Source organism: Mustelus asterias, chromosome X (assembly GCF_964213995.1).
Source record: "Mustelus asterias chromosome X, sMusAst1.hap1.1, whole genome shotgun sequence".
Lineage (NCBI taxonomy): Eukaryota > Metazoa > Chordata > Chondrichthyes > Carcharhiniformes > Triakidae > Mustelus > Mustelus asterias.
Genome location: NC_135834.1, coordinates 14,263,373 through 14,277,845, shown reverse-complemented (window position 1 = coordinate 14,277,845; position 14,473 = coordinate 14,263,373). Strand labels below are relative to the sequence as shown.

At 50.9% G+C, this 14,473-nt stretch overlaps 1 protein-coding gene across 1 annotated transcript in view; it reads right to left on the bottom strand.

The window, feature by feature from the left end:
• esyt1a (extended synaptotagmin-like protein 1a) overlaps positions 1 to 10,772 on the bottom strand; it is a 100,166-nt gene extending 89,394 nt beyond the window's left edge. The window contains exon 1 of the mRNA XM_078201110.1: positions 9,845 to 10,772. Coding sequence (XP_078057236.1) covers positions 9,845 to 10,171 — 327 coding nt within the window. The 5' untranslated portion in view covers positions 10,172 to 10,772. The remainder of the gene's footprint in view (positions 1 to 9,844) is intronic.
• Positions 10,773 to 14,473: the final 3,701 nt, after the last annotated feature.

Genomic DNA, 14,473 nt, shown 5'->3' with positions numbered 1-14,473 from the left:
CCTACGTGGACAGTTTTCCACATTGCCAATTGGTGCCATCGTTGTAGCTGTACTGGAACAGCTTGGCTAGGGGTGCAGCATGTTCTGGAGCACAAAGTCTTCAGTACTATTACTAGAAAATTGTTACCATCCATAGCTTCTGCAGTATCCAGTTCCTTCCAGATGTTTCTTGATATCACATGGAGTGAACTGAATTGGCTGAAGACTGACATCTGTGATGTTGGGGACTTCTGGAGGAGGCCGAGATGGATCATCCACTTGGCACTTCTGGCTGAAGATTGTTGTAAATACTTCAGCCTTTTCTTTTGCACTGATGTGCTGGGCTCCTCCATCATTGAGAATGGGGATATTTGTGGAGCCTCCTCCTGCCACGTGTTCCTCAATTGTCCACCTCCATTCACAACTGTATGTAACAGGACTGACCTGCCATTTGTCCCATCAAATCTGCTCTGCCAAGCAATAAAATCATGACTGATCGGATACAGTAATCCTCATCTACTTTCCCATCTTATACTCATAACCCTCGATTCCCTTACTGATTAAAAATCTGCAGAGCTTAGATCTGATCCATTGGTTGTGGAATTACTTAGTTCTATTACTTGCTGCTTATGCTGTTTGGCACACAGGTAGTCCGGTGTTGTAGCTTCACCAGGTTGACACCTCATTTTCAGTGTGCCTGGTGTTGCTCCTGGCATGCGCTCCTGCACTGTTCACTGAACCAGGGTTGATCCCTGGCTTGATGTTAATGGTAGAGTGAGGATAGGCTAGGAGAATGGGCCAAAATTTGGCAGATGGAGTTTAATGTGGAGAAGTGTGAGGTTATCCATTTTGGCAGAAAAAATAGAAAGGCAAATTAATACCCAAGTGGAAAGCAGATTCAAAATGCGTCTGGGCAGAGGGATCTGGCTGTCTGTGTTCATGAATCACAGAAAGTCGGTTTGCAGGTACAGCATGTAATAAAAAAGATAAATGGGATGTTGGCATTTATTGCAAAAGGAATGGAGTATAAAAGTAGAGAAGTGTTGTTGCAGTTGTACAGGGTGTTGGTGAGACCACATCTGGAGTATTGTGTCCAGTTTTGATCACCTTACTTGAGGAAGGATGTTGCGGCATTGGAGGCGGTTCAGAGGAGGTTCACCAGATTAATTCCGGGGATGAAAGGATTGATATATGAGGAGAGATTAAACAGTTTGGGCTTATTCTCGCTGGAGTTTAGAAGGATGAGAGGGGATCTGATCAAGGTGTATACATTTTTTTTAAAGGGATTGATAAAATAAATGTAGACCAAATGTTTCCTCTTATGGGGCAATCTAGAACAAGAGGTCACAGGTATAGGTTGCGAGGCAGTAGATTTAAAACGGAGGAGGAGGAGTGCCTAAAGCCAGTGCTGAGTGATCTGTCTGGTTTCATTGATTTTTGTTGTCTTTGTAGTGGTTGGATACAATGGAGTGGCTTGCTAGGCCGTTTCAGAGGGCATTTAACACACATTGTTGTTCTGGAGTTACATGGAGGTCCAACCAGGCAAGGATGGCAGATTTCTTTCCTTAAACGACATTAGTGAACCAGATAGGGTTTTACAACAATCTTAATAATGGTTTCATGGTCATCGGTAGACTTAAGTCCAGATTTTTAACCTGGATCCCCAAAGTACCCTGGGTCTCTGGATTGCTCGTCCAGTAACAATACCACTGCACCACCATTCTTAAGTACAACTAACAGGTAATGTCCTTCTAGTACCTTGCCCAAATGGTTCGTTGCCATACTCCTGGGCAGTGGAACTACAGAGAGAATTAACAAAGCCCAATATTCTCCTCACTCAATGCTAAAGCATGTGCGTTTTCAACAGGGGCTGCTGGCTGATGCCATTCTAGCAAGCCACTCCGTCGTATCCAACTGCTACAAAGACAACAAAAATCAATGAAACCAGACAGATCACCCGGCACTGGAAATACAACAGCAAACTCAGCCTTGTTGACCCTGCACCATCATCCTTACTAATATTGGGAGTGCTGCCTCGCAGACTAATTAGGCGACAGCCTGACATAGTCATACTGATAGAATCATATCTTACAGATAACGTCCCAGACACCACTATCACCATTACTGGGTATGTCCTGTCCCACCAGTAGACCCAGTATTATGGTGGCACAATGGTATACAATTGGGAGGGAGTTGCCCGGGAGTCTTCAATACCCACTCTGGACCCCATGAAGTCTCATGGCAACAGGGACTGCCCTTCTCAAACACTGAACCCCAAACTCAATATTGCCATTTTAGCTGAGATCCGCTTCAGCCAACACAGACATGGAATCAAACTTTCAATTTAGCCCAGCCATTGCTTGCCTTTTCCGGTAAGACCTTGAGCACCTATAGCAAAAGTGTATATACTGTTGTTATTACATGTGCTGAAATGCAAGTTTTTGAATTGTGAAAATCCATTAAGCTGCAAATTACAAAAAACTCAATTTGATAAAATAAATTCAGAGCCAATTTCCACGTCCCACTTATGTCTGCGCCTGGACAGCTGGCAGGTGCAGCATAACTAAAGTGCACGCTATCTGCAATGACTCAAAGTTGCTCATATTTGCAGGTTCAGGATATTTAGAAAGGTTCTAGTCTATCGCCTGGCACTGCCCAGCACTGAAGAAGCTTGCTGGCATTCAAGCCTCCTGACTGCTGTTCAGGAACAGCAAGTCAGAGTCCTCCAGTGCAAATCCATATTCCTGGAATGACTTTGTTCAGGTCTTTCCTTCTGTCAGGGGCTGGAGATACAAGGCCAAAGGTCCACTTCTTCCGATTGCCTATTCTGGTCTTGGGTGAGGTGAAGGAGACACAAGGCTCCACTGCAACCCCAACCCCCTCCCATCCCCGATTTCATTATTGAGAGTGAAACTTTAACCCCAATCTCCCTCACCCCTATCCCCACCAAACACCAAGAAAGTGCTGCAAATCCCAGGGCAACATAAAGGAAGCAGAGACTTGGCATCACAAGTCTCCATCCCTTTGCTACAACACTAGGGAATGCAAAGCATGGGAAATTCGGTCACATTTCTTCTTCCCTGTTTTTGCTCCTTGACTTAACCTTGTTGTTTTACATTTTTCTTCCTAGTATTGTCACACAGTTCTTTTTATCCATTTCGCTGCTCACCATTAATTCTCTCCTTAATCTCACTTTCTGGCTTGATGTTTGAGGTTGGCTATATCCAATTTGCACAGAAACATCCCTGCAAATTTTGAAAATACAACAGTATCAGGCCTGCAAGTATTGATTCCAGTGGATACAGATGTACCAAAAATAATTCTGTACAATCTCTACAGACTCAACTGAGTAGACTGCATCATTCCAGTCACATGCTTAGTCTAATGCATCTTTTTAAATTCTTTCACAGGGCTGGCTAGGTTAGCATTTATTGCCCATCCCTAATTGTGCTTCAAGAAGGTGGTAGCCTTCATGAGCCGCTGCAGTCCATGTGGTGTAGGCACACCCACAGTGCTGGTAGGAAGGGAGTTCTACAGCTTAATGTTAAATTTCCTGGACCTGAGACTGAACAGCTATCTCAGACTATTGTATCCTAATATTTCAGAAGCACAGTCAATCATTCTATATAGAACATCACAAGGTGTGACTTTATAAAATGTTCACATTCTGCTCTAAGCACTCTATTTACATCAATAACTGAAGCTGGTCTTGAAAAAAGTGTTGCATTGCAAGACAAAAACTCCACTGTACAGTTGCAGTGGTTACCGAAGTTCGCAGGGTTTCCCATGACAGCAATGTTTCTGAATCTCAGTAAAAACAGTGAGCCAGCTTTTGATCCAGGCTTATAAATTGTTCTATTCAAATGTTAAGTGTGTTTAATGACTGTTCAATTGACTGTGATGGATGTTGATACTGTCCCTGTGAAACCTCAAAAGTTTCAAAGGGACATCGCTGACACTAACAATATTGGTAAAGCTGTGGTTCAGATTGTTGATTTGTGTTACAATATGTCTTGAAAGACAGAAAATCACCAATGTCCCATTCCGAATCCTGCAACTGCTCTTTTCATGCCATTCACCATCTTGAAGACAGCTAGACTAGACTGTGGCAACTCCAGTGACCTGTGGCTACTACTTTCCAGTTTATTCTCAAGAACTTCAGAATTGCCTTCAAGCAGATTAATTATGCTTTTGCTGACCATCAGTTGCATACACTTAAGCACTTTGGCAAGTTAGTGTCCATTTGGATCATATCACCTGACCATTGAAGCTGTGTCATCTTCATCATTAACTGTATGCTGCTTGTGTTACCATTTGAGAACTTCTGTGCCTTATGTGATCATGCCACAATGTAATGGTCCAGGATGATGCTTTGAGTTCTTCAGGTGGCATCTGCAGATAGTCCATATCTCTGTTGTACAGAAGAGTGGCAAGAATCACGACTTGGTACGTCTTGATTTCTTTCAACGGCTTCATGAAACACTTTTCAAACACTCAATCCTGCTGCCTTCAAATGCAATATGTGCCTCTATCCTACAGTTTATAATATTGTTATGATGCCTGCTGTAATAATGCTCCTAAGGCAGGTGAACTGATGTTTTCAGCTGTTGGCCTTCAGCTTGATGCTATGGTTCCGTTATAACGGTGAAAAATCATTCCCCTTTTGTCAAGATTGATGGTAAAGCCCAGGGGCAGAAGGTACATTTTGAAGAAGTTTTCCATGAATAATTGGAAGTCAGGCCCTGACTAAGTCAGCAAGAAGTGGCCATCAGCAGACATGTTTTCTTCACAAATCTTCACTCTTGCCTACGGATTCAGTTTGAAAGAATTGCTACTTGCTCTGAAACTAATGCAGATGCCAGGATTATCAAGCAGCTATGATGCATTTCACAAAATGGCACTTTAAAACGCCTCAAATCGCCGGGTTTCACTCCACTGCTAACTTGGAAAGGCGGCATTTTGAGATCATGATGCCCTTTGGCCATGCTGTCAAACATTGCAAACCCATCTGAACTTAGCCAGGGTATCCCATAATGTTTGCCTATTCACTGTGGGACACTTATTAGATCAACAAACATAGTTAACTTAATTCTACTCGATAGCATTCCCTTTTCACTTGAGCAAGTACAAAGATGTCAGTGGTGCAAGTTTAGTGTGGAAACCAAACTGACTCTTGGACAAAATGTCTATTAAGGTTGTCATAATGATTCTATTCAAGATCATTCTGACAAGCGTCTTTCAAATGATAAGAAAGCAAATCACTGAAATTTGAATTTGACAAATCTCTCACACTTAGAGGACAAGATATCCTGCAAATCTTCTGCTATCCATTTCTTTCAAATGTCTTAATATCTGTGATATTATAACGTCAGCAGCACATCTATACACCTCTGAGGATACCATCACTTCTCAGATACTTTGCCAATCTATGTAACTTGCACAGCCTGAGTTAATCCATTTTGGATGAGGCCAAGTCATTCATGAACCAGTTGCTCCCGAATTTCATTGATCACTAGCTCTTTGACTTCAGATAGACAAGTTAGGATGTCACTGGTGTTTACTTATTTTTGCACAAATTCACCTTTATCACAGAATAATTATCTGCCATCCATTGATCTCACCAGACCTTTGGGATTCAAGCCAGTAGCTTCCTGGTCACTGATCCTCTGTTTGAACACTATGGCTACTCAAAGTCTCATTGCTACAATAATTTAGATAATTATCACCATAAAGAATCATGGAACACTGTATTCAGACAAAGCCTTTGAACCTATGATCTCCAAGATCTGCATTCCAATCCAACATGACACTCCACTTTCAGTCTGCAAATTGTGTGCGCAACACTTAAAATCACACTAAAAATGAAATTCTACTTCCAACCTTAATGTAACTACACAAAAATAAAAGCTTGACTCTGAAAATAATGGCAAATAATCCAAAACTGGAATTAGAATCTCTATAGGAATTTCCTCGGGTGGATGGAGCTATTACAAGGGGGCATGACTATAGGGTTCATGGTGGGAGATATAGGAGGATATCAGAGGTAGGTTCTTTACACAGAGTGGTTGGGGTGTGGAATGGACTGCCTGCAGTGATAGTGGAGTCAGACACTTGAGGAACATTTAAGCGGTTATTGGATAGGCACATGGAGTACACCAGGATGATAGGGAGTGGGATAGCTTGATCTTGGTTTCAGATAAAGCTCGGCACAACATCGTGGGCCGAAGGGCCTGTTCTGTGCTGTACTGTTCTATGTTCTATAGTGTTCCTCAGACAGAGTCATAACATCATACAACACAGGGGACCATTCAGCCTATTAAGTCTATCTACGACTCTTTTGAAGAGCATTCGTTGGTCCCACTCCTCAGCTTTTTCACCCATATTTCTGCATTTCTTTCTTCCAGAATTTATCAAATTCCCTTTTGTTGGGGACTACTGTTGAATCTGTATCCACCACATCCACTCAACTGATGCTTTGTATTTTCAAAAACGGGAACAGGTGGTGGTCAAGACAATTGTGGGGAGGGAGGGGTTCACAATGAATATCCAGGGCCCCTCCACAAACTTGTACAACACCCGCTGACCCCTTTCCCTGATCCACTAAAAGTGTAAACATGTCATAAAATAAGTCAAGAAATCTGCCCAAGAACATTTACACAAGGCATTAATAGTAAAACAAATCTCATCACACTATACTACATTGAAAGTAAACTGCTCCATTTGCAGGGGGCACATACTATAGACCTCTGCATTAATCCACCCCTGCAAGACCTTTCAACGCATCAGTAAATTACTCAGTCCGTGACTTGGGAGTTTTAGTATTCACTAACATGTGTACATATATCAATATTTCAACGATCGTCTTGCCAAAGTTGGTTACATCACTGTCTGTTAATGTCACATAAATAATGAAACATTGCTTCAGACTGCAGCAATCGGGAAAATTAATTGAAAAGCTGCTCCACAGTGGATTTTCAATTACACACATATTGCTCCTACATCGAGTAAAACATAAGTTTACCTCCTGGCAGTTTACTCCACCTTGTCTCTCCCTACCTAGCTGAACATTTTTATTATATTAAATGTATCAAATCACCGTGTATAGTCCTGGTGGTGGAGAGGAAATATGCTGGACAGTGGGGAGCAGAAGAGATCTAGTGGATGAAGTGCTGTACAAAAATATATTCAAAATGAATATTGATTCAACCTTACCCAATATGCTGCGATTATTCTAATTACGTAGCATATGTAAATGAAAATTAGAGCAGTTTTGACTTTCATTTTTAAAAATATTGAAATAGGATTTTTAATCTCCAAATAACTTTTAATTGAAATTGAAGAGCTTTTCTCCAATATTATGTTCTTGGCATTAATGATTTTATTTAGATGTTTGGAAAGAGTATGATTTCCACTTTCCGATAGCAGTCATTTGCTACACTAGTCTGTGTCACTGGTTGTTGCTGATGATGAGAATCATGAGGAAATCAGAATGCTCAACAAACAATAAAACAGAGCAGGTATCAGATTTCTTAAACTGGGTGAAGCAGTTTGAAAATGTAGGTGAAAGAGCATATGAACTCTTTTGGAAATACAGTAATCATGTTTGCAAGGAGCTCAAAGTGGGGGAGGGTGGACATACATACACAATGCTGGCCTAGATTGTGGGCCACTTTTCTTTTAGTTTGGGCACAAAGTAAAAAGATCACAAAATACACCTCTGTTAAAGACATTCCAGAAGTGCATGTTGATGAAAAAGTTTTGGGCATATATGTTGGGGAAGAACGTGAGTGAAAGTGAATGAATTAGAACCAAGATATTAAAGGACCTTGAAAAAAATGGCAGGATAAAAATCAAAGTTAGTTGCAAAATAGCATCTGAATTCGAGAGGAACGCAAATAGAATCATAGAATCTCTACAGTGCAGAAGGAGGCCATTCAGCTCATTGAACCCACTCCAACAACAATCCCACCCATCCCCGTAATCCCCCTGACACTAAGGGGCAATTTAGCATGGCCAATCCATCTAACCCGCACATCTTTGGAGCGTGGGAGGAAACCCACGCAGACATGGGGAAAAAGTGCAAACTGCACACAGACAGTGACCTGAGGCCGGAATTGAACCAGAGTCCCTGGTGCTGTGAGGCAGCAGTGCTAACCACTGTGCTGCCCACAAGTAGTTTTTTTTAATGTTAATATTCAACCAGCAACAAGAAGAGGGATGTCCTGTGTTTAAAATGCAGAAGTAGTAATTATGCTAAAGCAGTTCATAGCTCTGATCTGATGAGAGGAAACATCTTGAAGACTGGTTAGATGGAAGAGATGAAATAAAGTGAACAAGTCTGGGGGGGAAAAAAAGTACTGCCATGGTGGTGGAATTCAGGTTGATTGCCCATTTTACTAGATTCTTAGCTGTAGCCTGTTGCCAGGAAGAGTACTCAAGGAGTAGCTGTTTCACAACAACTGATGACAAAACCACAAATATTTGTTAATTCAGAGCTAATGAAATATAGAGACCTGTTACCACGGAGAGTGCATGCTATCAAAGATAATGGGATGAAATTCCTCTTGATGAAAAATGGGAGAAACCCTGTTTTTCTTAATAATCAACAAAATTGCATTCACATAACTCACGTATTCCTTCTATATCACAAAGGTATAGGCATTATTGCTAAAAGAGAAATTTCATAGCTTTGCTCATAACCCGGTGGAATATGTTGGGGCTATTGTGGAATCCCTGGGGGAGACGGGTCCAGGTGTACTGTCCACCTCCACAGGTGAAAGCAAACTTCTCCTGGGAGTCTGGGTGGAGTGGAATTGACCAGAATCCGTTTGCTATGTCTAGCACGGAGAAGATACAATATTCAGGTCGCAGTCCGTTAAATATAGTGGCCGGGCTCGCAACGATAGGGTGTTCCTTTGGGGTGACCTTATTCAGGGCAGTATAGTCGATGGTTAGTCGGTAGTTCCCATCTGGCTTACGGACGGGCCACATCGGGAAAGTGTAGACTCTGCGCCCATAATTTATTATTTTTCAACAGATGGGGAGGGGAAGGGGGGAAAATCAAGCATTGCACCCGCTATCGTTTCCAACCTCTCCTCACGGCTCACAGATTAACTACCTCAACATCTATAGCAGTGATTGATACAGATAGTTCAACTTTAACGGGACAGTCAATGGATGCAATCTCTGGGATCGAGGTTTTCATGCTCCATTGAACTGCAAGCTTGTAATCACATTAAAAATGTATATTTGCTTTCGAGCTGCTCTACACTAGAAAAAAAGGAAAGGTACATTCCACGCTCGGTGCCTCATGCACAGTAACATTGCAGTAAAAAAAATCCTACCAGATGTAATCTAAAAGAAAACATCCTCCAATCTGCTACAATTAAAAAAATACATAGTATCAAGAAAGGTATGCACTGTGAAAAAAGTATATGACTTCACCCCACTGGAATTCCTACCCCACCACTTGGCAACCTCTCTGCGCAGAAATACAATGCCAAACCATCCGTCATAAGGAGGGCATGTTTTTATATATAAAAAACACAATTTAAACCATGTAAAAAAGTAAACCTGTGTGAATAACACCAACATTTAACCTTATTTACGATACATTTTTCTATAACGTGCATCCGTAACATTTAAATTGTCTTTTATTGCTGCGGATCTTTGGAGGAATGATATGAACGCACAACTGGAGCTCCAGCACTAGGACCGGCGCACCTCTCCCTCTGCAATAATATTTTTGACTGGGATTGCCATTCCCCAAAGATAGAGAGAGAGAGAGAGAGAGAGAAACTTTGTAACTAAAAGATTCTTGTACTTTCTGCACACGGAGACTTCCTGCTGGCTGACTGTCCCTTACCCAGGCTGGAAGGCTCTTGTTGACTCTCTTTCTGGTGACCGTCTCTTCGTTTTCGAGGAGGTAGAAGGCGTCTCTCAGCTTGCTCAGCTTGTTCTCCCTCCGCATTTTCCAGCCCATCCACAGCACCAGCCCGAAAACCAGAAAGCTCACACTCAGCCCGAAGTAACCGGTGAGATAGATCAGCATGAGCCACAGGAGCGTTTTGCCGAAGCGGGTGAACAGAGCCATCATGTCGGTGACGGCCAGGCTCGAAGCCCCGGCTTCCTCAGAAGTCCCGCTAACTGAGGTGGGCGCCCCCTCCTCTCGAGCGCTGGGCTTTCGATCCATGAGGTGATATTTTTTCCCTCTCTTGGGACCAACAAACAAAAAAAGGATTTCGAAATAAAACTAGACAACAAAAGCAACACTAAATGAAAAAAAAAGTGGACCAGTTTCAGTGAAGAGCAGGAGAAGTCATTCTCGGCGCGAGCGGCTGGGGTTCCTCCCTCACTGCAGCGAAGCGGGTTCCGGAAAATAGCGAAGCCTCCGCTCGGAAGCCGATTGAGTGAGTGAGAGGCGCAATGCTGCAGGAGGAATCGCGGGCAAACACCACCTTGCCGCCTCGCAGCAGCAAAAAGTGAAAGCCAACCTCCTCCCTCCCTCTTATAGCCTCTTGCCAGAGGGCGTTGCTGCCAGCCGCATCCTGAAGAAATGCTGTTTGTCTCAGATATCTTTGTAAGTGGCTTCAACTCTCAACTTCATTTCTAACCATTGCTTTTCCCCTCAATTCACTCAAAAGCCGTGGAGAAAAATTCAACTTATATCCGCAGAGTTTATTATGGTGACTTTATCTACTGTGCTTTTTTTTAAGGATCTGAAAGTTTGGTTCCAAACTTAAGCGCAGAGCAAGCCTCCACCTTCACCCAACTGAAAAAAAAGTTCGACCGTCACATCCGCTCACTCTGTCGCATTTTTTTAAAAAATAACATTTTGTTCTGTTAAAGATATTGCTGAAAAGTGGCCAACAGTTTCTCAGACACCGCCCGCGGCACGACCCCCAACACACCGTCTCTTAAAGGTCAAAAACACACTTCAAAAGACCACCTTGACAGTCATTACCCAAACTAAATCTGATCTGCACACTCAGCTGCAAATTTATTATCGATTCAGTCTGAAACATTACTGGGGGTGGGGGTAGTGGGGGTGGGGGTAGAGGTAGTGAGGGTGGGGGTGGGGGGGTGGGGGTAGTGGGGGTGGGGGTAGTGGGGGTGGGGGTGGGGGGGTGGGGGTAGTGGGGGTGGGGGTAATGGGGGTGGGGGTGGGGGGGGGGGTGGGGGTGGGGGTAGTGGGGGTGGGGGGGGTAGAGGTAGTGAGGCTGGGGGTGGTGGGGTAGTGGGGGTGGGGGTAGAGGTAGTGAGGGTAGGGGTAGTGTGGGTAGGGGTAGTGAGGGTGGGGTAGTGAGGGGGGTAGTGTGGGTGGGGGAGGGGGTAGTGTGGGTGGGGGTAGGGGGGGTAGTGTGGGTGGGGGTAGGGGGGTAGTGTGGGTGGGGGTAGGGGGGGTAGTGTGGGTGGGGGTAGGGGGGGTAGTGTGGGTGGGGGTAGGGGGGGTAGTGTGGGTGGGGGTAGGGGGGGTAGTGTGGGTGGGGGTAGGGGGGGTAGGGGGGGTAGTGTGGGTGGGGGTAGGGGGGGTAGTGTGGTGGGGGTAGGGGGGGTAGTGTGGGTGGGGGTAGGGGGGGTAGTGTGGGTGGGGGTAGGGGGGGTAGTGTGGGTGGGGGTAGGGGGGGTAGTGGGGTGGGGGGTAGGGGGTAGTGTGGGTGGGGGTAGGGGGGGTAGTGTGGGTGGGGGGTAGGGGGGGTGGTGTGGGTGGGGGTAGGGGGGGTAGTGTGGGTGGGGGTAGGGGGGGTAGTGTGGGTGGGGGTAGGGGGGGTAGTGTGGGTGGGGGTGGGGGGTGGTGGGGTGGGGGTAGGGGGGGTAGTGTGGGTGGGGGTAGGGGGGGTAGTGTGGGTGGGGGTAGGGGGGTAGTGTGGGTGGGGGGGGGGGTAGTGTGGGTGGGGGTAGGGGGTAGTGTGGGTGGGGGTAGGGGGGGTAGTGTGGGTGGGGGTAGGGGGGTAGTGGGGGTGGGGGGGGGGGAGGGTGGGGGTGGGGGGGGGAGGGTGGGGGGGGGGAGGGGGGGGTGGGGAGGGTGGGGGGGGAGAGTGGTGGTGGGGGTGGGGGGGAGAGTGGGGGTGGGGGGGGAGGGGGAGTGGGGGTGGGGGGGAGAGGGGGGTGGGGGGGAGAGTGTGGGTGGGGGTGGGGGGGGGAGAGTGTGGGTGGGGGTGGGGGGGGGAGAGTGTGGGTGGGGGTGGGGGGGGGGAGAGTGTGGGTGGGGGTGGGGGGGGGAGAGTGTGGGTGGGGGGGGGGGGGAGAGTGTGGGTGGGGGTGGGGGGGGGGAGAGTGTGGGTGGGGGTGGGGGGGGGAGAGTGTGGGTGGGGGTGGGGGGGGGGAGAGTGTGGGTGGGGGTGGGGGTGGGGGGGGAGAGTGTGGGTGGGGTGGGGGGGGGGGAGAGTGTGGGTGGGGGTGGGGGGGAGAGGTGGGTGGGGGTGGGGGGGGGGAGAGTGTGTGTGGGGGTGGGGGGGGGAGAGTGTGGGTGGGGGTGGGGGGGGACGAGTGTGGGTGGGGGTGGGGGGGGGAGAGTGGGGGTGGGGGGGGGAGAGTGTGGGTGGGGGTGGGGGGGGACGAGTGTGGGTGGGGGGGGGAGAGTGTGGGTGGGGGGGGAGAGTGTGGGTGGGGGTGGAGGTGTGGGTGGGGGTGGGGGGGGAGAGTGTGTGGGGGGGGAGGGTGGGTGGGGGGGGGAGAGTGGGGGTGGGGGGGGGAGGGTGGGGGTGGGGGGGGGAGGGTGGGGGTGGGGGGGAGGGTGGGGGTGGAGGGGAGGGTGGGGGTGGGGGGGTGGGGTGGGGGGGGGGGGGGAGGGTGGGGGTGGGGGGGGGGGAGGGTGGGGGGGGGGGGAGGGTGGGGGGGAGGGTGGGGGTGGGGGGGAGGGTGGGGTGGGGGGGGGAGGGTGGGGGGGGAGGGTGGGTGGGGGTGGGGGGGGGGAGAGTGTGGGTGGGGGTGGGGGCGAGAGTGTGGGTGGGGGTGGGGGGGGGAGAGTGGGGGTGGGGGGGGCGCGAGTGTGGGTGGGGGTGGGGGGGGAGAGTGTGGGTGGGGGGGGGGGAGAGTGGTGGGTGGGGGTGGGGGGGGGGAGAGTGGGGGTGGGGGGGGGGAGAGAGTGGGTGGGGGTGGGGGGGAGAGTGGGGGGGTGGGGGGGGGGCGAGAGTGTGGGTGGGGGGTGGGGGGGGCGAGAGTGGGGGTGGGGGTGGGGGGGGCGAGAGTGGGGTGGGGGTGGGGGGGGCGAGAGTGGGGGTGGGGGTGGGGGTGGGGGGGGCGAGAGTGGGGGTGGGGGGGGGCGAGAGTGGGGTGGGGGTGGGGGGGGGGCGAGAGTGTGGGGGTGGGGGTGGGGGGGGGGGGAGAGTGTGGGGGTGGGGGGGGGAGAGTGGGGGTGGGGGGGGGAGAGTGTGGGTGGGGGTGGGGGGGGAGAGTGTGGGGGTGGGGGGGGGAGAGTGTGGGTGGGGGTGGGGGGGGGAGAGTGTGGGTGGGGGGGGGAGAGTGTGGGTGGGGGGGGAGAGTGTGGGTGGGGGTGGGAGAGTGTGGGTGGGGGTGGGGGGGGAGAGTGTGTGGGGGGGAGAGTGTGGGGGGGGGAGGAGTGGGGGTGGGGGGGGGAGGGTGGGGGTGGGGGGGGGAGGGTGGGGGTGGGGGGGGAGGGTGGGGGTGGGGGGGGGGGGGGGGGAGGTGGGGGGGGGGGGGGAGGGTGGGGGTGGGGGGGGGAGGGTGGGGGGGGAGGGTGGGGGTGGGGGGGGAGGGTGGGGGTGGGGGGGGGGGTGGGGGGGGAGGGTGGGGGGGGGGGGGGAGGGTGGGGGTGGGGTGGGGGGGGAGGGTGGGGGGGGGAGGGTGGTGGGGGGGGGGGGGAGGGTGGGGGGGGGAGGGTGGGGGGGGGGGGTGGGGGGGGAGGGTGGGGGGGGGTGGGGGTGGGGGGGGGTGGGGGGGGGAGGGTGGGGTGGGGGGGGTGGGGGGGGAGGGTGGGGGAGGGTGGGGGGGGGAGAGTGTGGGTGGGGGTGGGGGTGGGAGGGGGAGGGTGGGGGGGGAGAGTGTGGGTGGGGGTGGGGGGGGAGAGTGTGGGTGGGGGTGGGGGGGGGGGGAGAGTGTGGGTGGGGGTGGGGGGGGGAGTGGGGGTGGGGGGTGGGGGGGGGGGAGAGTGTGGGTGGGGGTGGGGGTGGGGGGGGAGAGTGTGGGTGGGGGTGGGGGGGGGGAGAGGTGGGGTGGGGGTGGGGGGGAGAGTGTGGTGGGGGGTGGGGGGGGAGAGTGTGGGTGGGGGTGGGGGGGGGAGAGTGTGGGTGGGGGGGGAGAGTGTGGGTGGGGGTGGGGGGGAGAGTGTGGGTGGGGGTGGGGGGGGAGAGTGTGGGGGTGGGGGGGAGAGTGTGGGTGGGGGTGGGGGGGGGAGAGTGTGGGTGGGGGGGGGGGGAGCGTGTGGGGGGGGGGGGGGTGGGGGGGGGGAGAGTGTGGGTGGGGGGTGGGGGGAGAGGGGGGGGAGAGTGCTGGGCTGGGGGGTCCGGGGGGGGGGGGGGGGGGGAGAGTGTGG